Source organism: Schistocerca serialis, chromosome 1, assembly GCF_023864345.2.
Source record: "Schistocerca serialis cubense isolate TAMUIC-IGC-003099 chromosome 1, iqSchSeri2.2, whole genome shotgun sequence".
Lineage (NCBI taxonomy): Eukaryota > Metazoa > Arthropoda > Insecta > Orthoptera > Acrididae > Schistocerca > Schistocerca serialis.
In genome coordinates, this window is record NC_064638.1 from 1,122,427,980 (window position 1) to 1,122,455,958 (window position 27,979).

At 40.3% G+C, this 27,979-nt stretch overlaps 1 protein-coding gene across 2 annotated transcripts in view; it reads right to left on the minus strand.

The window, feature by feature from the left end:
- LOC126416741 (serine/threonine-protein phosphatase 6 regulatory ankyrin repeat subunit A-like) overlaps positions 1-27,979 on the minus strand; it is a 716,260-nt gene that overhangs the window by 460,191 nt on the left and 228,090 nt on the right. The window contains exons 12-14 of one of the 2 annotated variants that reach the window (XM_050084586.1): positions 17,915-18,034; positions 13,058-13,165; positions 5,432-5,851 (exon numbers count right to left, since the gene is read on the minus strand). The exons of the other annotated variant lie outside the window; for it this stretch is intronic. Of the exons in view, the coding sequence (XP_049940543.1) occupies positions 5,432-5,851; positions 13,058-13,165; positions 17,915-18,034 (648 nt within the window). The remainder of the gene's footprint in view (positions 1-5,431; positions 5,852-13,057; positions 13,166-17,914; positions 18,035-27,979) is intronic. 2 annotated transcript variants of the gene reach the window in all.

The following is a 27,979-nucleotide window of genomic DNA, read 5'->3' on the forward strand; positions in this document are numbered from 1 at the left end:
GTAAAAAAACAAATGACATGAAAATGACATTAAAACAAATGACATTAAAAAAAATAAAGTGTAAATATTATAAAGTGTAAGCATTATGCAAATCGTGCTATATTACTTAATAAAAGGTAACACAGATCTAGCATATGACTATGTTCAATCAACTTGTAGGGAAAAAAAGGTTACACCAATGGAAAACCCAGGAAGTAATATAACATGTCTATGAGTGGAAATAGAAAAGGTACTTAGCAACACATGGAAAGAATGATAAATCACATATATCAAAGTCCTTTTTCACAGCTATGACACACACACACACACACACACACACACACACACACACACACACACACACAAATTGTCTCAAAATCCTGCAGCCTGGCCTGTGCAGGTAGTAATTTTGCATGTGCTGAATGGCTGATGGGGAAATAGAAGTGGGATGAAGTGGGAAGAGGGAGGAACAAAAAGAGAAAAGAAACATCAAGTCAGTATAGAACATGTAGTTGCGTGCGGAAGTACGGCAAATAACAAGGCAGGGGGCAAGGTATGGTGCTGCTGAAAGCAATGCCAAAACAAAAGTGCAGAGGGACAGTGAAGGTTACAGAGATGGAGAGAGATAATGTCAGGGTCTGGTGACTCTCCTCCAAACACAATTTCCTTCATTTCCAACTGCTGTTTATCTTTTCTACGCTTTGTCAATTTCATAGGGCAACAACCTCCACACAGTAAGTTTTGTAAGTTCCAAGCATACACAAAACACATCTTAAAAAAATAATTTTCTTATTTGGAAGATTTAACAAGTGAGAGGTCTTAACTTGTTTTTCGGACACACCTGCACATCAGTAACATTTGGTACACAGGAATTTCCTTATGAACAAGCATTATTGTTTTTATATTCCATTACACATATCATATTCCACCAATCATCTGAATGTGGAAAGAAGGAAAAAAAAGTGATTCCAATTAAAGGGCAATAAAACAAAATGTCATAAAGATACTAATTATTATAATACCAGCAGCCTGCCATGGCCTCACTTTGGTAGCACTAAATATCTACAGCCGGACAAATTGTCCAAAATATGTAGTAGCATAAAGAAACCTTCCTCAAGAAATTCTCCACCTATTACTAAAAGTCATATCAGGACTCCATTAGTTCCTGAAATTAGCCTTCACAAACAGACAGGGAAACATCATGGAGGACTTTGATTAATAATATGTTTGGCTATCGTATACACAAACACCACGCAGAGTAGCCGCGCGGTTGGAGGTGCCATCTCACTAATTGCGCGGCCCCTCCTGCCAGAGGTTCGAGTCCTCCCTCGGGCATGGGTGTGTGTGCTGTCTTTAGCGTAAGTTAGTTTAAGTAGTGTGTAAGTCTAGGGGCCGATGACCTTAGCAGTTTGGTCCCTTAGAAATTCACACATTTGAACATTTATACACAAACCATCGTCTGTCTATTAATGATAACCATTTCAAAATCCCTGCATTAGTTACTGGGGTTGGCCATTACATACAGACAGAAATACATGGTGGGGGATTTTAATCTGTACTTCTATACTAACATATTAAGCCAAGATGTTGTTTAACTTCATTCCCGAAAATCTCAAAAAGTTCTTGACCAATATACTTCAAATTTTTATACAATTATCTAATAAATGTTCAGACAATCATAGGCACATTTCTTAAGTATGTGATGTATAAATACATATATATTATATAATATATAAGTGACAAATATTGTTTGTAGAAACCTTGAAAAGTTCTTGACCAATTTACTTCAAACTAAGGTATTTAAGGGTTTCCCTGCCAATGAGACTAATAACATGCTGGAGGAGCTGAAATTGGACACTAGTTTTGTGTATTCCTAGAGAAATAATGTTCACTGAAAAAACATGCATTTGTTAAAACATGCATTTGTTAGTTAAGTTCTGTTGCTTTTTTTTGACAGTTTGGTATTAAAAGTTTGTAAGTATGAGATAAATAAGTGGTTCTCCATGAAAATCAGATCAATTTTTCCCACAAATTCGGGGGCTTTAAGGGGTCAACTGAACAAGTGATGGTGCAGTTTTGCCACCTACCTATGACATTTTTGATGAACTTCTCTGAGTGCCATTTTGCCTGCAATAATGTAGTTACATGTAATTGTGTTGATTTTGGATCTAAGACAAGGATTCACATTTAAAAATGATCAGCAGTAGCAGAGCAATATAAGGAAAAATTTTAAATGTGATAAAATCAGAAATAGCAGACAAGAAAAATACATAAATATAGAAATGGTAACATGAGGTGAAATTGCAAAAGCGAATGGAAATACAACTTCTGCACTCGTTAATACCATTAAATCTCTACATAAGTCAGTTTTCAGAACAGTTCTAGATGATATAAGAAATCACAAATGCTTGAGAGAATTTTCTGGCTTTACTTTTCAATCAATACCAGCTTGTCATGAACCTGAAGCTAAGAAGACATTCATTGAAGTATCTTTTTCAGAAGCAGAGTTAGAAGCAATCTGAAATACATCATGTGATCAAAAGTATCCAGACACCTCCAGAAACATATGTTTCTCACATTAGGTGCATTGTGCTGCCACCTACTGCCAGGTACTTCATATTAGAGACCTCAGTAGTCATTAGACATCATGAGAGAGCAGAATGGGGCACTCCGCAGAACTCACGGACTTCGAACATGGTCAGGTGATTGGGTGTCACTTGTGTCATAAGTCTGTATGCGAGCTTTCCTAAAGATCCGTAGGTCCACTGTTTCTGATGTGATAGTGATGTAGAAATGTGAAGTGACACATACAGCACAAACTTGTACAGGCCAAACTCCTCTGTTGACTGACAGAGACCACTGACTAGTTGGAGAGGGTTGTAAAGTGTAATAGGTAGACATCTATCCAGACTATCACACAGGAATTCCAAACTGCATCAGGATCCACTGCAAGTACTATGACAGTTAAACAGGATGTGAGAAAACTTCGATTTCATGGTCGAGAGGCTGCTCATAAGTCACACATACAGCTCAAAAGTGTACAGGCCAAACTCCTCTGTTGACTTACAGAGACCACCGACAGTTGGAGAGGGTTGTAATGTGTAATAGGTAGACATCTATACAGACTATCACACAGGAATTCCAAACTGCATCAGGATCCACTTCAAGTACTATGACAGTTAAGCAGGAGGTGAGAAAGCTTGGATTTCATGGTTGAGCAGCTGCTCATAAGCCACACATCACACCAGTAGATGCCAAACGACACCTCGCTTGGTGTAAGAAGCGTAAACATTGGATGACTGAACACTGGAAAAACATTGTGTGGAGTGACGAATCACAGTACGCAATGTGGTGGTCTGTGGGTATGGCGAATCCCTGGTGAATGTCATCTGCAAGTGTGTGTAGTGTGAACGGCAAAATTTGGAGGTGGTGGTGTTATTGTGAGCTCATGTTTTTCATAGAGGGGGCTTGCACCCCTTGTTGTTTTGCATGGCACTATCACAGCACAGGCCTACATTGATGTTTTATGCACCTTCTTGCTTCCCAATGTTGAAGAGCAATTCAGGAATGGCAATTGCATCTGTCAACACAATCAAGCACATTTTCACAATGCATGGCCTGTGGTGGAGTGGTTACACCACAATAAAATCCCTGTAATGGACTGGCCTGCACAGAGTCCTGGCCTGAATCATTCATGCCGGGCCTCACCAACTAACATCGATACCTCTCCGCAGTGCAACACTCCATAAAGAATGGGCTGTCACTCCCCAGGAAACCTTCCAGCAGCTGATTGAACATATACCTATGAGAGTGGAAGCTATCATCAAGGCTAAAGGTGGGCCAACACCATATTGAATTCCAGCATTACCGATGGAGAGCACTATGAACTTGAAAGTTATTATCAGCCAGGTGTCTGGATACGTTTGATCACATATTGTATATTGTGTATAGGCATTGGGACAAAAAGTGAAATTACTACTGACATTTGTTATTATTTACCCAACATTCATGGACTTGCAGTGAAAATTAAAGATAATATACTATGTGAAGATGATGGTGATGATACTGATGATAAAAGAGGATGTAAATGGGTAGTGATAGAAGATTGAGTGTACTTGAAAAGATGATGACAAAAGTTTCTGATTTAGAAACAGGTGATAAAAGTGAAACATGATTCTCACCACATTCACAAGATCAATGTAAATTTTCTCTGTCATTCATTACACTGCAAATTCTTGTTTTCACAAAAAAGAAAAAAAAAATTGCTTTAAGGTTTGGCTAAGCTTTTTATTCTGGGTAATAAGATTCTTACATCATGAACTGCACTGAAGAAAGCTTTGCAGGAAGAATTTAACATAAAAACAAGCGCTGTGGAGATCCGCCAACTGTTGTCTTGATGAAAGAACAAATGGGAAGCGTCTCTTCGAGAATATTTTCTCATTGTGAAGGAAATTGCCAGCTGTACTGGTACTGATAATGACTCACTATTTCAATATGTGATTGATGAGCTAGGATATGACTCAGGCATAAAACTACTACTTGATGGCACTGGAAGTGTGAAAGTGTTTAAGGGAAAAAAGGCATTATGAAAGAGCTGTGAAGTCAGTGCTGAAAAGAAATGCTGGTAACAAAAGTTAAGCAATGATAATTTAAACTCCATAAGAAAGATGGCAAGGATCCAAGCAACATAAATACTAAAAGTGCAGCTTGGGACCCAAACAAAAAGTGTTTCAATTGTGGTGTCAGTGGTCACAGGTTAAGTGATTGCAACCACAAGAACAAGGGAACAAGATGCTTCAGTTGCAGTGACTTTGGCCATATTTCTTATGAATGCATGAAGGAAAAGAATAACCAAAAGATGAAAATGAACATAAGCATTGTTAAGAAGAGTATTAAAAACTCTAAATTTAAAAATGTCCAAAGAGATGAAGGCATTGGATGACTGTGGCAGCCAACACAGTTTATCAAGACAGGATGTTTATGAGGTTATAAATGCTTCAAAATTACTATAAACAGATGTAGTCTTGGCAGGAGTTGGGAAAAACTTCATCTCTCCACAAGCATATTTTACAGGCATTGTTAAGATAGATGATGTGAAAACTGAAACAGAAATTTATGTGGTTTCTAGAGATACTATAAATTTAGAAATGGTAGTTGGGGAACAATCTTCTCAGAAATCAACACTTAGACCAAACAGATACTGGATTTATGTCTGTAATGAACAATTGATATCTGTTTATTATCGCACAATGCTTTTCATAACTGCATCACCTTTTTAGTTGCTCCTTCATATCTGTACCATCAAAGTAAAAATCTAAATTTCACTATCACTTGCAAAATATCTGGGATTTTCTAACAGGCAACAGGTAGCTTTACTTATTTGTAGGATTTTAAACTAACTTATTCCTAACACTAACATATTTTCAAATGCCTTTCTGAGACTCAGCCATACCTTTGCATCTCCCTCTGCAGCTGCAATATGGAGAGGAGACTTCCCTTGCGAGTCTTTAGCATTGGGGCTAGCACCTGATATCAATAGTATTTGAACAAGAGTCTGCTTTTCTCTGTGATGTGAAGGCAACTGTACAGCACACATTAGAGCTGTCTCTCCATTTTCATTCTTTTCTTCAAGTGTAGTAAGTTTTTTATTCAGTATATACTTCACTTTGTCAAGTGCATCTCTTCGAGCTCTGACTGCACAATGTAGGATATTATTACCATCATTATCGCAACCAATCTCTTGTTGATGCTTCGTCATGAGAAACTTAGTGATTTCAATATTATCATTCTCAAATGATGTATGTAAGGCTGTCTTGCCATGTTTATCTCTTACTGTTAAGTCAGCTCCAGCATTAATCAGTAGCTGTTTCACCTGTAAAGAAAAATGCCAAAATAATTTCATACATAAGAGACTACAATAAAACAACAGTTATACACAATAAATCTGATAGATGTGGGAGTTTCAACCAATGGTCAGTCCAGGATGGAACAACAACAATATTATGAAAAGGCTAGATTGCTAATCACCACATAGAGAAGTCATTGAATCGCAGACAAGCACAAGGAAAGGGCCACAGTGGCCATCACAAAATTAGACCCCTCTAGGTCATCACACCTGCTGCCTGCAATCCATAGTGAATTGCCCACCCCATAGCTTTGTTGCCACATATTCACTGTTAACAGAACACCACCAGCTGAGTTTTCAGTTTTTTTGTGTGATATTGTGTGTTCTCGTGTAGTTTCAGTCTTCTATTGAATAGTGCATTGACATGTGATTGGCGGTGAGCTAAATGCAGTGGCAAGGGCCCACATATAGTGATACTCCATTTTGTATGTGTAAAAGGCGAAAATACATTTAAAAACAATCTAGTAGGTGCACTTTCAGAATGAATGCAAGTATATTTCAGGGGCTGGAGCAGGGCAAGGGATAGATAGGTGGAGGACTGGGACTCGCAAAGGTTGAGAGGGGGGATTGGGGGGGGGGGGGGGGGTTGCAAGAATGAAGGATACGCTGAAGGGAGAGTTCCCACCAGCCCAATTTGGAAAGGGTGGTATTGGCAGGAAGGGCCCAGGTGTTGCACACTGTGAATCAGTCACTGAAGTGAAGACACCCTCTTGCGCACCATGTTCAGCAACTGCGTGGTCCAGATGTCTCTGGGCCATAGTCTGCCAATGGCCATTCTTGCGGAGAGACAGCTTGTTAGGTGTCATGCCCACATAGAAAGCAGCACAGCTGCTGTTGCTTAGTTTGTAGATCACGTGGTTGCATTCACGGGTAACCCAGCCTTTGATGGGATAGGATATGACAGTGACATGACTGTAGCAGATGGCAGTCAGGGGATGTATGGGACAGGTCTTGGAGTAGGGATAGACAAGGATATTGTGCAGGTTCAGCGGTTGGCAGAATACCACTGTAGGAGGGATGGTAAGGATAGTGGTTTGGATATTTCTCATTTCAGGAAATGAGAATAGGTAGTCAAAACGCTGGCAGAGAATGTAATTCAGTTACTCCAGTCCTGGGTGGAACTGAGTCATGTTAGAAGTGCTGTTTTGTGGCTGGACAGTAGGTATGTAGGAGGTGGTAGGGACTGGAGAGACAAAGCACAGGAGATTTGTTTCTGAGCAATGTTTTGAGGATAATTTTGATTTGTGAAAACCCTTGACATATTTGGAGAGGGACCATAGATGTGACGACTACTGGTGCCTAAGCTGTATGAAAGGGACTTCTTCATACGAAATGGGTGGTAGCTGTTAAAGTGGAGCTATTGTTAGTGGTAGATACGTTTGACGTGGATGGTGGTACTAATGTATCCATCATCAATATTTAGGTCAACATTGAGGAAGATGGCTTAGCGTGTTGATGAGGACCAGGTGAAGTGAATGGGAAAGAAGATGTTCACCCTCAGTTCAGATCATGAAGACATCATCAATGAATCTGAATCAAGTGAGGGGTTTGGGATTCTTGGTGGTTAGGAAGGATTCCTCTAGATGGTCCATGAACAGATTGGCATATAATGTGCCACAAAGGTGCCAATTGCTGTATCACGGGTTTGTTTGTAAGTGATGCTTTCATAAAAGAATGAATTATGAGTGAGGATATAATTGGACATGATGACAAGGAAGGAAGTTGTTGGTTTGTACCCAGTTGAGCTTTGGAAAAGTTACTGTTCAATAGCAGCAAGCCCATTGGGGATGGTAGTGTGGTGGGTGGCATCAACAATGACAAGAAGGATACCAGGTGATAAGGAACAGTAACTGCGGATAGCTAGTGGAGGAAGCTGTTGGTGTCTTTCATATAGGGTCTTAAATGGGTGACAGGCTGAAGGTGTTGGTCCTTAGTCAGAACTCAGTCCCAAACACTGTTCCTGCATTAGTGCCTACCTCATGGAATCCTCCGCAGATGGCCTGACCATCACATTATGTATCTCCAGCTGCAAATACTGCTTCCACAATGACCTCTATCTGTTCAAACTCAATCAGACCATAGCTCTTGCCAATTCAGTCCTGCAAAACCATATAAACTTGGCCTAAACCCATTCCCCATAGCTCCTCTCCATCTACAAAATTCTGCTGCTCTGAAATCCAAAATTCCAGCACCCCAGTTTCAACTTCCAGATTGAAACTTAGCAGCATGCACAATGCCACCTCAAAAATCTTTACAACCTGTTCATCTCCTACTGCCACCTTGGACAACTGCTATTCACCAACTATACAAGAGCCTCCAAGCCTCTCCCCACATCCTCTCACAGCCGTCAAACCATGTCTTACAGACTTAATACATTTACCTCAACCTCAGAAACTCTCTTTAACCACCACATAAAATCTAGGACCCAAACAGACCCAAAACACAGTCATCCTGTCTTCCTAAAGCTTCAGTCCAACGGAAGTATCAGACCTTTCCAAAGGCCTTACCTTTTGCCCACTCCTAAATTTAACCACGTTACACTTGCTAAACCCCTTCTCTCCTTCTCCCAGTACATACAGTGGAAACACTTTTTCACCACAAATCCTATGCATCAGACTCAATCCAAAACCAATACTGAACCCTGCCTGACTCAGTTCACTCCTCCATCCTACTGTGATTCACCCCCAACTACCCACAGAATACCCCCTGTTAACTTTCCAGAAATTCCTAACCATGAGGTTTGCCTCATTGTCATTCCCGAAATCCCTCAACATGGAAACCAACCTTACATCTGCAGAAAGAGGCACAATCGCTTACCTAAAAACTAATCCCGACCTTATAATCCTACTTGCCAACAGCGTTTCTATCATTGTTATTATGAACTGCAGGAATTACAAGGTTATTACAAATGATTGAAGCTATTTCATAAATTCACTGTAGCTCCATTCATTGACATATGGTCACGACACACTACAGATACGTAGAAAAACTCATAAAGTTTTGTTCGGCTGAAGCCGCACTTCAGGTTTCTGCCGCCAGAGCGCTCAAGAGCGCAGTGAGACTAAATGGCGACAGGAGCCGAGAAAGTGTATGTCGTGCTTGAAATACACTCACATCAGTCAGTCATAACAGTGCAACAACACTTCAGGACGAAGTTCAACAAAGATCCACCAACTGCTAACTCCATTCAGCGATGGTATGCGCAGTTTAAAGCTTCTGGATGCCTCTGTAAGGGGAAATCAACGGGTCGGCCTGCAGTGAGTGAAGAAACAGTTGAACGCGTGCGGGCAAGTTTCATGCGTAGCCCGCAGAAGTCGACAATTAAAGCAAACAGGGAGCTAAACGTACCACAGCCGACGGTTTGGAAAATCTTACGGGAAAGGCTAAAGCAGAAGCATTTCTTAAACAGGAGATTGGAAAACCGATGGATCAGTCGTGGTGGAGATCATGATCAACAATTCATGTCATGGCCTCCACGCTCTCCCGACTTAACCCCATGCGATTTCTTTCTGTGGGGTTATGTGAAAGATTCAGTGTTTAAACCTCCTCTACCAAGAAATGTGCCAGAACTGCGAGCTCGCATCAACGATGCTTTCGAACTCATTGATGGGGACGTGCTGCACCGAGTGTGGGAGGAACTTGATTATGGGCTTGATGTCTACCGAATCACTAAAGGGGCACATATCGAACATTTGTGAATGCCTAGAAAAACTTTTTGAGTTTTTGTATGTGTGTGCAAAGCATTGTGAAAATATCTCAAATAATAAAGTTATTGTAGAGCTGTGAAATCGCTTCAGTCATTTGTAATAACCCTGTATTTGGCAGAGGGACATGGTCAGCTGTCAGATACATCCATCTACATGCCCTGCCACTGTGACCATATTCCAGAAATCTGGAAGGATCTTCAGACCCACCTCAAATTCTTGGGCCCATTCCAATCCCTCCCCCCCTCTGTCTCCTTCTCTGCTCAACCCTACCACAACCACATTCCTACCTCCTATATACTTCTTATATACATAACTAATGAGGAGGTATTGAATAGAATTGGGGAGAAGAGGAGTTTGTGGCACAACTTGACAAGAAGAAGGGGCCGGTTGGTAGGACATGTTCTGAGGCATCAAGAGATCACCAATTTAGTACTGGAAGGCAGCGTGGAGGGTAATAGAGGGAGACCAAGAGATGAGTACACTAAGCAGATTCAGAAGGATGTAGGCTGCAGTAGGTACTAGGAGATGAAGAAGCTTGAACAGGATAGAGTAGCATGGAGAGCTGCATCAAACCAGTGTCACGACTGAAGACCAACAAAAACAACATATACTTCTCAAAGTCCATAAGCCCAACCACCCAGGACACCCCATTGGGAGTGGTTACTGTACCCTCATTGAGAGAAATTCTGCTCTCATGAAACAATACCTTCAACTTATTACCCATAGTCTACCTTCCTACCTACCTCTGCCAATTCTCCACAGTTCCTGTTCCTTTACCATACCATACCCTGCTCATCACTGTTGATGCCACCTTACCTCTACACTTTGCACATGGCACTGCTGCTATTAAACACTACCTTTCACAGTGCCCAACTGACTACAAACTTACAAGCTCTTTCCTGGTCACCTTAACCAACTATAACCTTATCCTCAATTACCTCTACTTTGAAGGCATTATCTACAAACCGATACATGGTACAGCAATGGCCACCTGCATGTCACCATCCTATCCAAACCTGTTCCTGGGACATTGAGAGGAATCCTTTCTAACCATCCAGAATCATAAACCAGTTGCCTGGTCCAGATTCATTGATAGCATCTTTGTGATCTGTACTGAGGGTGAGAGAATCCTATTCACATTCTTCCAGAAATGCAATGTCTTCTTTTCCAGTTGCTTCACCTGGTCTTCCTCAACCCAACAAGCCACCTTCCTCGATGCTGACCCCCATCTCAATGGTAGCTACATTATGCCATCATGCACATCAAACCTACCAACACCACCAACAATACCTCCACTTTGACATCTGACACCCATTCCAAGCCAAGAAGTCTACATCTCCATCTACATATATACTCTGCTAGCCACCAAGCGGTGTGTGGCGGAGGGAACAATTAGTGCCAAAACCATATTCCCCCTCCCCTGTTCCACTCGTGGATCATGTGAGGGTAAAACAACTGTCTGAATGCCTCAGTATGAGCTCTAATTTCCCTTATCTTTGAATGGTCTCTTCCAAAAAGCATAGGTACCAGTTGTCAGTGCATCTATAGTGACAAGCTGTCCCTCTCCAAATATACGAAGAATCCCATTGAGGTTTTCACAGACCAAAATTATTCTCAAGACATTTTTTAGAAACAAATCCCCCACACTCTGTTGTTCCAAGCCGCTACTGCCTCCTGCATACACACTGTTCAGCCACAAAGGAGCTCTTCTCCTGTGACTCAGAGCCACCCAGGATCGGAGCAACTGAATTATATTGTCCGTTAGGTTTTCAGCTACCTCTTGTCATTCCTTGAAATGAGAAATATCATAACCACTATCCTCACTACCACTGCCACAGTGGAATTTCGCCACCCACCAAATCTATGCAATAACCTTTTCCATCTCTACTTCAAGACCTGTCCCGCACATCCTCCAATCATCACCTACTCCAGACCTGTCTCATTCATCTCCTATCCATCAAAGGCCAGGCTACCTGTGAAAGAAGCCATATGATACACAAACTAAGCTGCAATCACTGTGCTCCATTCTATGTGGTTATGACACCTAACAAGATGTTTGTCCACATGAATGGCAACTGCCAGACTGTGACCCAATGACAACGGACCACCCAGTCACCAAACATGTTGCCCAATATGATGTGCTTGACTTCAGTAACAGCTCCACAGCCTGCAACACCTAGATTTTTCCTAGCATCACTGCCTTTTCTGAACTGTGCAAGTGGGAACTCTCCTTTCAGCATTCGGAAGGACGACGGTTCAATCCCGCGTCCGGCCATCCTGACTTAGGTTTTCCGTGATTTCCCTAAATCACTCCAGGCAAATGCCGAGATGGTCCCTCTGAAAGGGCACGGCCGACTTCCTTCCCCATCCTTCCCTCATCCGATGAGACCAATGACCACGCTGTCTGGTCTCCTTCCCCAAACCAACCAACCATCTCCTTTCAGCATATCTTACATTCCCACAAACCACTGTCCTCAGCCTTTGCTAGTATCAGCCATCCATCTACCTATCCCCTTCCTTGTTCCCACTCCAGCACCATATATACCTTCATTCTACCAGCGTACCTCCTGGTCTTCTCACCTTCATTACTTATTTCCTCTCCCCTGTCCCTTCCTTGCTCCTCTCCCACCCCCTCCCCCAAGCAGAGTGTCCTTACTCTGCACCTAGTAGCCCCATCGGGCCATCCTGTCCCTATGATCTCCCTACATGCTCTCACTCTCACAGGCAGCACAACCTTTTCCCCCACCTCTTCCCTGCCAGCAATCCTTCTCCATGCTCCATACCTCTTCCTGTCCCCCACAGTTGTCCACCCTGGATTGCAGCTCACATCACATGCAGTTCCAGTCCACAGTCAAACCACAGCAGCCAGAGACAGTGGCCATGTGTGTGTGTGTGTGTGTGTGTGTGTGTGTGCGTGCGTGTGTGTGTGTGTGTGTGTGAGTGTGTGTGTGGACAAAGAAGGCCTTTTGGCTCAATGTTTAAATGTTTAGTAGTTTTTTCATTGTGCCTGTCTCTGACTCAGTGTCTACTCTGCAAGTTGTGGCAATTTGTAACAGCTAGTGACAAGTCTACAGAATTCATCACTTCAGACAGTGCTGCCTAGCAGTGAACAACATTTGGCAATTTCCAGACTGGATAAAAATTAATACTCCTACAAGCAGCGTAACATGTGAATAGCTAGATATTGTATATTCATGAAAGCAGCACTGCAAATTAACACTGTATCACAAGAATCAAAATACATGCCCACTTCCAACTAGTTTCCCGAATGCAATGCAAGTTCACTCTCAGTGAATGACAGGAGATAGAGCACATTTACAGGTAAAGGCTGTGTCTAAAGGAACTGGATGAGAGGGATGGGGATGAATAAAATAAAACAAAAATTGACTTGGTAAAAATATTGAAATAATTATGGACTACACATGTAGAAAAGAGATAAAGTATAATAGATAAGTCAGCCACTTACCAACCTACAGTCCTTAAGTGAATGTATGGCTGGCATGACAATGGGAGTCTTACCATAGACATCTAAAGCATTTACATTGGCTCCCAAACTGATGAGGAGTTTCATAACCTGTCAAACAATCACACAGGTATTTGAACCACAAGGAAACATTTTGATTAAGTATATCAACTTTATGTAACTTGTATCAACTTCGTACACTGTTCTTAAAAAATAATATCTTACATCAAAATCTCTGTAACATATTCTATAATGGATAACCCATGACTTATGCCTTATAAAAAGTGATACATTTATGTCAAGAATGGTATTTCATATATGCCAATCATGAACTTCTGTTCCTAGGACTTAGTGACCACCAGGATGAAACTGCATGAGGATGAGAGCACAAGGGAATTTGTATTGGCCTCAGCTTATCTCCCTTGTTAGCATATGCTCCTTCTTCCTAGGAAGTGTCTGGTAGAATGCTTTTTGCAGCTGATAAACAACTGCTGATTGGTTGTGATGCCAATGCTCACAGCCTGATGTGGGCAAACAGCAAAACCAACTGCAGAAGTGAACAGCTACTTGAATATCTATTGGAGAGCTATTTAGAGATCTCGAATAAGGGCAGGAAAACCATCTTCAGGAACAGAAGAAGGGAAGAAGTAACTCAAATGTCTTTTGGAGCCATCTTTATGGGTAGTTGTGTCAAACAGTGTCATGTGCCGATGGGGTCATCCTCATCAGATAACAAGTCTATTAAGTTTGGGGTTGAAATGGGTGTTAAGTATACCTTGGCCTATAAGGACTCTTAAACAACAGAGTGGAACTCACATAGGAAAAATGTAAACTCATGTTCATCTGAAGTCAAAACTTCGATAAGAAATCTTGTAGATTCAGAGGAAATGGCAGATGACATGATGTATGCCATCAAGATTTCATACTTAGAAAATTACCCAATTACCAAAAAGTGCACCATCAGATATGTATCTAGGTGGAACAATAATCTGAAAAAGCAAAGGAAGCAGATAAAAAAGAGTATTCAACTTTGCAAGAAGAAAGGACAATGGGTAAAATATTGGGAGGCCCTTGCCAAACACAAACTCCCGACCAATCCTACGGGCATACTAAGTAGGGTGGTGGGTATACAAGGTCAGTACATGAGATGCTGCATGTGTTCCTCCAGACTTACTTCCCTCAATGCACACTGACGTAAGACACAGACCAAGATTCAGTACCTGTGAAGTACTGGTTTACAAATAACCATCAGGAGAACTGTGAATCTGTCACAGAATGTAACAACTTCAAGAAAATCCAGTGGGAAGTGTAAATATTTCAGCTATTCAAGTCACCAGGCTCAGACGGAATTTTTCTGGTTCTATTGCACCAATCAGGAGAGGTATTCATCAGAATCCTCCATAGACTGTTTAGCGTCAGTATAGCAGCAGAAATTATTTCTAATGCTTGGAAAGAAAATGCAAATGATTGTATGGCGTCAGTGGCTCGGAGGTCCCAAGCAGGAAGTTCAGCCGACAAGTGGAAATCTTATTAAGTGCGACGCCACATTGGGCAACTTGCATGGCAACAATGAGGATGAAATGATGATGAGGACAGCACAACACCCAATGCCCGAGGGGAGAAAATCTCCCACCCCAGCCGGGAATCGAACCTGGGTCCCTGTGCATGGCATTCCAACGTGCTGACCATTTAGCTAATGGGGCAGACTAATGCTTGGAAGACTAAGAAGGTTGCTTTTATTCTGAAGCCAGGGAGAAGTGATCATACCAAAACTAAGGATATGAGATTAATTAACCCGCCCTCCTTTTCTTTAAAGACATTAGAAAAACTTGTTAATGTGTACAGTTGAGCAAGACGGTTAACTGAGGTTCCCTTGCATGAAAACCAAAAAGCATATCAAACAGACAAATCATTTGAAATAGCAATTCACCAACCTCTTGTGAGGTGAGAAAAGTTCTACACTTTCAGAAAATTGCTGTCTGCAGCTTCCTGAATACTGAGGCGCCCTTTTGGCAATACAACTTTCAAATTCATGGTTAGAGCTGCAGAAGAGCATGGCACTAAATGCAAGTGGATTAAGAGAATGCTGAGCTGATAAAATGCAAAAGACACCATAATGAATGAGAAAATAGTAATCAACACCACCAGAGCTTGACCATAGGATGAATTCATGACAGCATTATGAACTAGAGGTTGTTTTTACCAAAGATATGCACTTGATTTAATCATAGTAATACTTTGCAAATTTGCAAGTATCATTAGAATGGTGGCAGAAAGTGCTTTGAAGATCTGTCAAGTTTCACTTCTAGGTATTTTGGAGTCTCGTAGTGTTCCAGTTTGACCCCCGACCATACTATTTTCAACTTGTGAGTGGCTTCCTTGTTTCTCAAATGAAAAGCACACACTTGGGTCTTTGAAGGGTTTGGTTTAACCTGGGTTGTGTTGTAGTATCTGGATAAATCTTCAAGGGCATTTGTGAGGTTGTTCTCCACTGATTAAAAATCTGTGCTCTGGGTGGCAAGAGCGAGGTTGTCAGCATATAAGATGCTCCTGGTGTTTGGGGCTATAGGTTGGTTGTTCATGTATATATTAAACAGAATTTGAGTCAAAACACTTCCTTGTGGGAGGCTATTCTTCTGTAGTCTCCATCGACTACACTGCCCTTGAAAGTCGACGAAGAACCTGTGGTTCTGCAGTCATAATAAGTGGAATTAGGAGCATACAGACTACTTGGATGAAGACCATGCTAGACATACCCCCATTACATCTTTGGGATGTAGGGGAGGCAACATCAGGGGCATACAGTCTAAAAATGGGAAACCTTTAGGATATCCAGCATCCTGCACTAATATAATGAATGTGGTAAACTTAGGAATGGTTGGGAAAATGACAGCTGATTATACAACAGCTTCCAGCTTTCAGTGTAACAGTCCAAAGTAAGGAACAGCAGAAGAATGAACAACACTACCATTCTGGAGACAAATACTGTTAGAGACAAAGACTGTTAGACTGAATACAGGTGGAGATACTGGGACTAGTGTGTTGGACTGCAGCCTAGAATAAAGAGCACAATATCTCTAAGGAAACTGGCCATAGTATTTTAGGCAGAGTTGTTGCAGAATGCCATGAATCCCTTGTGAGGCTAGAGGAAAGCAACTGGGTAAATTCGCTGTGCATTTCTTATCACTCAGGAATTAGTGGTAATGAACAAATTGATAGGCTGGCCAGCCCCCGCAGGAGCAATGACTCCATTTGTTGGACTAGGAATTGTCTTATCCTTCACTAAGATTGTGTTAAAACTAAAATTTTGTAGCTGGATCAGGAGGCAGCACATAGAATATTGGACTGAAATCCCAAAACAAAAACAAGGCAGGCTAATATGCCAGAACCACATTTTAATAAAATTTCTGCAATCATGAGTTTGAATACGAAGCAGATTAAACTCAGGACTAGTGACTGACAAACGGAACTTCAGGAAACACCTGCATATAGTCGGTATAGAGCAAGAAGCCCCCAAGTCCAGAATATGTGGTGTGGGAGATGAAACCACACCCTGTTTAATCATCCTATGTGAAGCACTAGAGTCCAAATGACACAGAACATTTGGGACCATTAATTTCTCAGAAACTGTGTGTGATCAAGACCTAGTAAAGGATTTCCTACAACTATTTAAGGGCACTGGCTGACTTTACTGGAATGACACAGATAAAAACTGTACCGTAAACCCAATTTTGGTGTGGGCAACAGTGGGCTAAGATTACTGTTGTTTCATGCCACTAATTAAATCAGAGCAACTGGGTGTGAGATCAAGAAAACAGTATCAGAAACCTGAACTGTACTAAGTTCAGTCTAACCTAACATGTTTCATTCAGTGTCTTGGTGACATATCATCAGACAATTTCATATTATAACATAGCACTACCTGCAGGGATGTAGGTTGATGTTACTTAATGATAATGTATAGTTTCCAGTTGCTTCCCCATCATCATAAAGAACTGTATAATTTGTTATCTTCTGGTTTTTAATTAACTTTTCCCTCAAATTTCTGAGCATTACAAATGAATATTTGGAAGTTGCAGTGGTTTATGTTTTGTGATAGTTTCATTCAGTATTCGTTATGTATTAATAAAGACAGAACCCAGCAAATATGACCTGTCTTTTCATGATACTGATTTCCCTTACACTTGATGCCAATTAAAATTGTAAATACACAATCCTAAATTAAATATCACTGATGTGACACAGTAAACTCTTTATGTAGCAGTGATTATCACCTTTTATAGTTCTCCAAATGATGAGGTTATTGTATTCTGTAGATGGCAATTTCTATTTCTATTTCTTTCTACCTTTATTTAATTGTGTTTCATAGAAAGTCTGCAAGCACAAAATTGTGATATACATTAACAATCATTGTGTTTCAGCACACTAAATCCATCCTCCCCTTTCCTTCATATTATACATTCTTGGGCAGATACCCTGTGTTCTACACATCTAAAATGCTGTTTGAGAGGCAACACATTGCCCGAGCCATTCATTGTGGCAAGATGAATCCATTACTTACATTTTATGCAGCCACATCTATTACACAAGATTCCCACCAAATAGATGGGTGTTCTGTTATGCAAAATCTTTTACCACGCAGAAAACAGCCAATAAAAATTCAAAATCCCAGTAACAAATATTTGTGTTCTCCAGTTTCTCTTCATCATTTCAAATTATGTTCAGTAATTGCATGATATATTTAATGTATCTAAACATTAAAATGATAGCATAATTAAACATTAAGTTCTTTAAACCATGTTATACTCTATGATCAAGCCAATAAATGAATAGAATTAGTGAAAAATTAAAATATTGTACTCTGTGATTTCCAGTCAGTGCAGCATAATGAAGAGGTGTCCTGCCCTGATGATCCATGATGTCTAGTCTCATACCCTGTTCAATCTGTTCTTTAGCAAATGCTATGACTTGAGGTGGTACCTGCAATGAAACAATAAATATATATAATTTTCTTGTGTCTTGAGTGATAATGAATTTCTCTCTCTCTCTCTCTCTCTCTCTCTCTGTCTGTCTCTCTCTTTCTCTCTTGAAACATTTTACCAAATAATAAAGAAAGTGTAGAAACTGTACAGGGTCTGACACACCTAAACCACTACCTAATTGCTTTATTTTATTTATGGCATACTTGTTCTGCATACCTACATGTCTGGGGAAGTTGCTTGGATGTGGAATGAGTCAATACATGGAACATAAATATCAATCCATAAACAGTAAAGCTTACAACAGTAACAATCCAGTAGTGGTAATGAACTTTACAAGTAGTAGTATGCTCAACATTACCTTTTTTTTACCACCTTAGATTCCAATACCGATTATTACAGATTATTACATTTATTTATTTATTGCTTATTTAGCCTGGCCAGATTAGGGCCTTAAGGCACTCTCTTGCATTTGGCCAGGAACAACATGTGCCAAAAGTAATAAAAAACATTTACAATAACAATAATAACAATAATAATAATAATAATAATAATAATAATAGCAACATAAATGGGATTTATAATGATATAGCTTAGTTTAGCACATTTGAAGCCATGTTTACTACTACCGGAAGTGGAGGGGATAAAGAAAGAAAAGAAGATTGAAATGATTGTGACAATGGCTGTTAGGGAAGAAAAGGATATAAACAGAGAGCTCTGCTGTTAAGGGGTAGGGAAAAGTTGACAGCGAGCACACTGACAAAAGTGAGCTATGTAGACTATCGGACAGACAGCTATTGTGACTGAAGGTGGACAATTAGCTGTCTTTTGAAGTTAGGAAGGAATTTGATTTCTCTGATATGTTGATGAAGATTATTACAAAGCTGTGTTCATAACACAGAAAATGGTTTAGAGAACATGTCAGCATTATGTGATGATACAGAGAGGATTTTACTTTGTTGAGAACAAGTATTTCTGCTATGCTGTTCAGATAGTAGTGTAAGAGTTGAAGATGAAAGAGGGGGTGCAATGGTTGAGAAAACACAGAGTTTGATAGTCTCCACACTTATTGGCATTCAGCCATGATAACTGTTAGTAGAGTGATATGGCTGAAAAAGCAAACATCACATATGTATTGTATACAAGCATTCATTACCACTTCCAGACTGCATGAGCTTTCATACAAGAGTCATTAGAGAATAGTATCACCATAGTCAAGTATTAGGAATCGGCATTTCTTTATAATCTCAAAAGGAAATACTTTTTTTATATTTCTATAATGAGGGAAGTGACACTGACAGCTTCTTACAGACTGAAGTTGTGTGTTCAGACCGGTATAAGTGATGGTCCAGAATTATCCCCAAGAAGAAGAAAATGTTATTTCTGTGCTATTTAGGATTAACAGAGGACGGGATTCTCTGATCTGAGGGGCAATAAGTCCACTGTGAGTGACTAAGATTGCTTGCATTTTACATGCTTTGAGTTTCAAACCAACATTCTTCGCACATTCTGATAGGACAAGTAAATCAGAATTTACACATTGGATGTCTGTGAACAGATTTGTTGGACTTGCACTTAAATATAACTGAAGGTCATCAGCTTATAGGCAATATTTGTAGTGGGAGACAATAGTTGACGCATCATTTACATAATATATTATAATGAGAAGATTAATGGGCTAAATACTGATCCTTCTGTTCCTTGTAGACCCCTGGTACTACATCCCTCCATTGCAATCTTTTTGTTCCAGTCAATATACACTATTGGTGAGATGTAATGTATGAGTAGAATCTTCTGTACAGCACCTGCAGAAAAATTCTGACTTACGAGATAGCAGGTAGAATGTCCAAGTCAACAGCTTCAAAAGCTTTGCTGAAATCCAAAAAGCACATAGCCCATTTCAGTTCATCAGTCACTTTGATAAGAGCAGCTGTTGTGTAGTGATTTTGCTGGAAACCATACTGGTATTCATCTAAAAGCTTATTTGACATTAAATAATTAGCAATTATGTAATTGAATAAGGAGGATAAGAAAAGGGAAGGAAAGGGAAGGGAAGGAACTGACACATCAGCTGCATCAGGGTTTTGCATGGAATCAGTGGCAATGAATGAAATTGTGTGCCAGACTGGCTTATTGGGCTTACTAGGCAGTTGCATTAACCACTATGCCATCCAGACACAGTGTTTATCTCAAATGATCAGACTATCTTGGTATGCTTCCTGGGTGACTCACCTCCCTACCCAGTGCCACCTATCTGCAGTTACTGTCCATGTCCTCCATGCTCGTTAATATTTTAGATTCTCACTGGAGCTCAAATGAAATGTGCATCTGCACCGAAGGTTAAAAATGACTGTTATTTTATGCAGTAGGAGATCACAGAAAAAATTCATCATTTGCACTGTAACATTATCATGTCCTGCAGCTCACAAATGAATTTGGGCAATTGACTTCCTGACTGTGTTAGGGCTTACCAGCTACAGAAAAGTTTTCATTTGTACCAACCACCTATACATCAAGGGAATCAAAAGTTTGCATCATTGTGTGATGGTCAAGTAAAGATATTGGTGTGGTGCAATATTCATTTAAATCTTCAATAGTCGCAGATTTGGCCTTGCTTATTCATAGGCCTTGCAGATTTTTCCATGGGACAGCAGGTTTGTGGAAGTCCTCAGTTCGAGAGTGACCATACCTGAGCATTGCAGTCCTCACAGATTGACTATCTCAGGTGTGTAGTTGCTTGTAGGTGAGATGTCAGGTGCCATTTGTGTCATGTCCTGTGTGCTGCATCTATGATATTCATAAGGAGTTTGAGCTGGTCTGTGCACATTTTCTCTTTCCTCTTACTAATTTTAGAGGGGTATGTTTATCATATAAATTACTGAGTCTCTTATTGAATGTATATATACATTATTTATGTCAAAGTTATTTCCTGCTGTTGTATGCAAAGAAATATCATAAGCGTCAGCTGTAAGCTCAGACATATTCATGAGCTTAAAATCCCTAAAAGTCCAACTTGTGGTTTGTTATTTGACCATTGCAATGAGTATGTCATGAATATTACATCATGAGCAGACAATCCAGGTGCAGAAATCTGATCAATGCAAATTATACTAGTCAGATTCCAGGTTGCAAATACAGCAATCAACATATGAGTGTTTGCTGCACAGTGAGTGGGCTCAAGCGGAATCAGAGTAAGGTTTGAGCAGGAATGTAAGAGAGTGTAAAGCTGTTGTTTAGAAGATATGTGTTGATATTTTCAGTTACAATTACATGTTCATACGAAGGAGCAGCACTTGATAGTGCAGAGTCAAAGGTAGGGAGCTGTCCAGCTTTAGACATATTGTGTACTACACATATGAGACACTCCCTGTTGAGCAGTTTAATTTCAATGACATGTATTTGGGCAGTTTGTCCTCATGTTTAGATTTGAGCACTGCCTTGGGGAGCAAACTTTTACTTATATATGCTGCCGCTCTACCCCATCATCTGTTACATCTGTCATGTCTCAGAAAAATTTAACCACCGAGGCTCATGGAATTGGACTGGATACTTGGTTCAGCCATGTTTCTGACAGGAGTATGACATGAAAGGTGAGTTCCTGAAACATGCAGTGCAACTCCAACAGGTGGGCTGGTAAGGGCTGCACTTTTGTGATAACAAGCTGTAGTGTACAGCTATCATGGGTTGTTTCCACTATCAACCAGCACGTAAAGAGAATGGCTGTCCCAGAGTCAGTCATAGCTCAGCACCTTGCAGAATGGAGGGGGGCAGGGCGTAGGGAACTGTAAACAGGCAGGCTGTAAATGGGAGAAAGAGGTCAACGGAAGAGGAAGTTCGAAGGTCAGGTAAGCTTGACTGACACACAGTGTGAAGGTTGAAGCTCCTTAAATTTTCTGGAGATCAATAGAACATGGCAGCAAGATTAGCAGTTTATGGCAGTACGACAAATTGCAATAAAAAAGTGATTATGCTGAAAATAATAATGTACAAGGAAACAGTTAAAGCAACAGATTATACTAAAACAAAAATAAAATAATAATGTAAAAGGAAACAGTAAGAGCAGTCGAGAAACAGAATATTTAAGGTTATGTTACTAATGAATAAAATTATAATTTGGCAGTAAATTAATCATCTGAACCAAAACTCTGTGAGAATATGAAGTAATAGTGAAATAATGACTATATTGGTGTAGAAAATATGAAAACTGAACAAAAAATTATAGCTAGCACTAAAAGTAATCCTACACAAACAAATGATGGTATTTGGAAACTATTTTCAAAGAAACTACTACAAAATAGAATGTTTCTTTACAAATATCATTTTGGGCTCTCACAGCTTAGGCTTATAAATTCTATGTCATTGCTCATGGAGTGCTTTTGCACAGCTGTCTTTATGATTATCCTGCCACCCCTGGTCCACACATTCTGCAACCTGAACTGAGAGAATGCACTGTCCAATACTTTCAGATATAAGATCCTCACATTTGGTGACTCCTGATTTAGCTGAAACTTCCTGGCAGAATAAAATAGTGTGCCGGACCGAGACTCGAACTTGGGACCTTTGCCTTTCGCGGGCAAGTGCTCTACCATCTGAGTTACCCAAGCACGACTCACGCCATGTCCTCACAGCTTTACTTCTGCCAGTACCTCGTCTCCTACCTTCCAAACTTAACAGAAGCTCTCCTGCGAACCTTGCAGAACTAGCACTCCTGAAAGAAAGGATATTGCGGAGACATGGCTTAGCCACAGCCTAGGGGATGTTTCCAGAATGAGATTTTCACTCTGCAGCAGAGTGTGCGCTGATATGAAACTTCCTGGCAGATTAAAACTGTGTGCCGGACTGAGACTCGAACTCAGGACCTTTGGCTTTCGCGGGCAAGTGCTCTACCATCTGAGGTACCCAAGCATGACTCACGCCCTGTTCTCGCAGCTTTACTTCTCCTGATTTAGCTAATTTCATCAAACACTTTGCATTGTTTCTGAAGAGCATAAATTACTATTACATGTCCAAATGCTGCAGTGGTAGCCTGATGATGATATATTGGGCCACCTGACCTCAGTATGGTCACCAAGTAGCTGATGCAGAATTACTGTTGACTGCTGTGGCACCACTAGCTAGATGGTGTTTGCCACCAGGAGTGCCATCTGATATGGCCACAACTTCCAGAATCCTGCGTATGAGCCAGCCCAGAGCCAGTCTTAGACAGATGTGATCCTATAGCAGTGTTTTCACAATGGAATTGCATGCTAGTAAATTTAATAGATTGGTTCTCACTCAGGACTTGGTTTACAGGTGTTTGCTCTTTTTCAGACTCTACTGGCTGTACTAGTAACTTGTTGGACTCTGACACTCTGCAGACTTCTTACTTAAAGATAGCACTGCTTTGGGGAACATTCTGTACTGGATCACAATTTGTTGTATAAACCAGAGCAAGTCCCTGTTAGTTTTGTGGGTAGATTGTCTTTACAGAAGTGATTTTTGACACATGCAAATTGGACTTTGAACATTTTGTGACTAGGCATGAGTGTGGGTCTTCAGACACGGAGCAGCTACAACAGCTACTAATACAAACTATTTGGAGCTATCAAGAGCTAATGGCAGCAATATTACAGACAGCAAGTGTTAGCAAATGCAACAGGTATGTCTTCCATGCTACCTATGTTTATGGCTTTTCCACAATGTGAAGTGTGGGATGCATAGCCACCAACAATTGCAGTTGTATTTTACAGCTTGCAGAACTGCAATTTTGAATGTTTGTGTGTGCAGATCTAGGCGACTTTCCAATCAGGGACATTATAGTGTGTCTTACTCCCAACTCAAAAGCAAGAAACCATACAGTGAGGAAAATGGATCATTTTCTGTTGGAAGTAATGTGAGTAACTCAAGCCTATGAAACACCCTACATAGCCAGATTTTTCTTACAATGGAAGAAGACATTGCAGCAATGAGTTCTCTGACACCAGTTATGTGGACACAGTGCCACCTCTGGCAGAGCCCTCACTTTCTCCACAAGCCAGACAACCCTGTCAACAACTACACCAGCAGTGATGGGCCACGTCAGTGCCTGCACCATTTCCTGGCTTCCTTCAGCACACATGCATTATGTGCTCTCACAGGCTTGCAATGTACCACAAATACAAAAGGGAACTCTTAAAGCATGTATGTTTTAGCAGATCCACTGCAAATGTGCCCCAGCCCATGCTAGGGAACCCAGTGAGTGATAAAACTACAGAAATGCAAACTTCTGAGAATGCAGCCCAGCAAATGTACTTCATAAGCAAATACTCACTGAAAGTACCCCTTGACAACAGTGCTTCTATTTGCATGCTAAACCAGTTACTTACTTAAGTTTAGGGTAGCTGCCCTTGCAAGCAGTCAAGACTAATCTTTGGGCCTATGGACTATATAATGTGCACTTGTTAGGAAAACTTTAAGTCTTACTCATTTACAATGAAGTCACTCATCTAGTAAATATCTTTGTGGTTACTGACTCCAAAATGGACAATGTTTCAGGGGTAGACTCTTTCCATAATTTTGGATTTACAGTTCATGAAACACTACATGCCACGTAATTTGAAGTGCAACAGTATGATAATATTACATGCACATTACCATTGGTTGAAGCCTTTGATTTGTCTCTGCATAGTAGATTTTGTGGAGACAGTGGTTACTTTATTAACAAAAAAATTAAATTAATTTCACCTGATACACATAATCAGAATAAAATGTCTGTTACATTCAACAACAGGTGCAACATGTAAATAATGTTTCCCAACAATGACTTTAAAGTTCAAAATAGTCTCTTCTTGTTCACTCCCCCACAAAATAAACAGCAGACTCTTGGAACCTAATTCTTGTGTTAATTAGATTTGTAAGTGATCTGAGGCCCCACATAGAATTTAGAGACTGACTATAAATTTTGATAAAATCCAATTACACTGCAAAACTATTTCACCAGAGGACAGTGCTCTAAGACCAAACCAGGGCTACTTGCAAGAACATAAGTGCAACTGACACTGAACAAATTTATTAGTCAACATACACAAGATATTTCGGGGTTCATACTGAACAGTCAGAGTCCAACTCATTACGAAATTATTCTTCATTCAGACTGGCTCTACTCATGAGGACACATATCCAATTGATGCTTGACGTAATTATTCTAAGTTCATGTGACCGTATAGGTGAACTGAACTCCATAAATTCCATGAATTTACATCATTCAGCTAGTAGGAGATTTCACCAGTCCGAAATATAACTTTTGATTTATACATGCTCATTAGAGCTAGAGGTGACAGAAGTACACACTAAAATGCTGGTTAAAATAATATATTACAATACATTTTTGGTTAAGTTGTACACCAATAATGTTAATTAAAGTGATTACACATTTCATATCATGACAACAATGTTTATTTTTTGTTAACTGTGCATCATACATTTACAATACATACACAAATGGCACATAAGTCTTGTAGCAAATCACCTGCTTTTTTACATTGCTGCTATCCAAATTTATTTATATTTAATAGCACATTATCGGCAAAACTATGGAAAATTCTAATTAATTAAAATTGGCAATTAAACACAGAAAACTTATAATGCAGATGTTGTTTATGATGTGTGCTTACTTTATCCACTGTACACTGCCATGTTGACTGTGTAGCTGTCTTGTACAATTACTTATACTGACTTTAATTAAACATTTGACTCAGTCATCTCTCATTGGCTAATTAAGTACATATAAATATGTAAATAGCTCTCTGAATTGTCTCCATGAGGGCCTTCATATGATATGTCAAACTTTGCTATAGCTCATTTAGTAAGTCTGCTATTAAAGATAGAGTTCATTAAAAATTCTTTCTTAATTCAATAACAAATTAGATACATCAATGTGCACAGGAAATCTAATGCACACAGTCAATCCATCTATCACAAGAAATGTCTTGCTGAGCTCTCAGAGTTTGTGTATCAAACTCTGTTGTAAGTTTTGTGGTTTATGCTGTACATGTGCAGGTGTGTACAATCCTGGCTACCCATTGTGCTGAGCACAACAGCCTACATGATGTCACATTCAGATCTCAACAAGTTTGACAGCCCCAGGTGTGCAACCTGCAGCAGTCTTTCACAGGTTCCATGCCTGCCCAGCCTTCCGATAAAAACCAGAGCTGCCTGCAGGCCTGTAGCAGTACTGTGGCACACAGACAAGCTGCTATGCAGAACCAAAACAAAACACCTCATGTCTGTTATCTATTTGTCATGTCATGTCATAGAAGGACATTGCACATCCATAAAGGCTTTGTGAGTTAGATATGTTCAAATGTTCGTACCTGGTTTAGGGAATACAATTGATTTTGTACCTCAAATCACCCTTAAGACCATGGCTGCCCTGTGTTTCTTCAAATCTCATCTGGTGCCACTGGCTCTAAAGGATGCCCTCAAAACAGAACTAGACAGGCTCACTAATGAAAATGTGTTACTGGCTATACCGCATTGTCAGTGGGCCTTTACGCTGGTAACAATATCCAAGCCCACCGGTACAATGAGGCTTAATGATGACTTTCATCTACATACTCCACAAGCCACCATATGGTGTATGCCCAAGGGTATCATGTGGCACTACTAGTCATTTCCTTCCCTATTCCACCCACAAATGGAGGAAGAGAAAAACAACTTTTCATATGTCTAAGTACAAGCCCCAATTTCTCTCATCTTGTCTTTGCAGGCACTATATGAAATGTACAATGGTGACAGTAGTAATTCTGCAGTCTGATGCAAATACCTGTCTTGAATCTTTGTCAAAAGCGTTTCACAAAAAGAACATCATCTTCCTTCCAGGGACTTCCATTCAAGTTCACAAAGCATCTCCATAAGACTCGCATGTTAACTGAATCTACTGGTAGTAAATCTAGCACCATGCTTCTAAGTTGCTTCGATGTCTTAAATTAAGCTGACCTAGTGGAGATCCCAGAATCTCAAGCAGTTAAGAATGGGTGTTCTTTCTCTCCCAATAAATTGAAGTCAACAATTTGCCTTCCTTACTCCAATCCTTAGAAGTTCATTCCATTTTATGAGATGATAAATGTACAAGCTGAAGTGGAACCGAGAAGGACTTTTTGCAAAATTAGACTGTGGCACCTTATTCAGTAAAATCAAGCTCCCAGAGGAATATTTTCAAATTCCCTGAGACACATCATCACCTGCCTTCCCTCATGCTCAAGACACTATATGGCCTCTACTATTACAGTCAGTTTTGGAATCTCACCAGCCCCTACCATTTTCCATAATTTTGTACATCAATTACTACACGGTATTATCAAGTGTGTTGCTTACCACAATGAGATCTTGGTTACACATTTTATGGACCAATTACTTCAAGGCATTCCAAGCTGTGCTGCACGTCATGAAGATATCTTGGTTCAGGTGAGACTCCACATGGCCACCTTCACAACCCCAAACTCTTTTTGCGGAGTCTGGTGACAAAAGGACTCAAATGCAACCTGCACAAGTTTTCTTTCAGGTAACCATCCTTCACATATTTGGGGTTCACACTATCCAGCGTAATGCACTTGGACAAATGAAAAATTATTTCACAGTGATCAGACTGCATGCAGCCACCTATGAAAGTAAAATATCTATAAGAATTCTGTGTAAGGTCAACTATTACGACCACTTCACTGCAGATGTAGCTAAAATCTCTTATCCAATAAACCAGCTTTGACTCCAAGGAGTGCATTTTGACTGATCAACTTGATGTCAGCAAGCTTTCAGACTTTGAAAGATTACCACAAGTAGGTACCACGCTTGACAGCAAGCACCCCTTGCCTGCTGCTGGTAGTAGGAAATGATAGATCCCCCTATGGTATGGGTACAGTACTGTCCCATATGCTGATGAGCCAAAACCACCTACTTAATAGATTGTTTGCCCATCTTTGGAATGAAATAT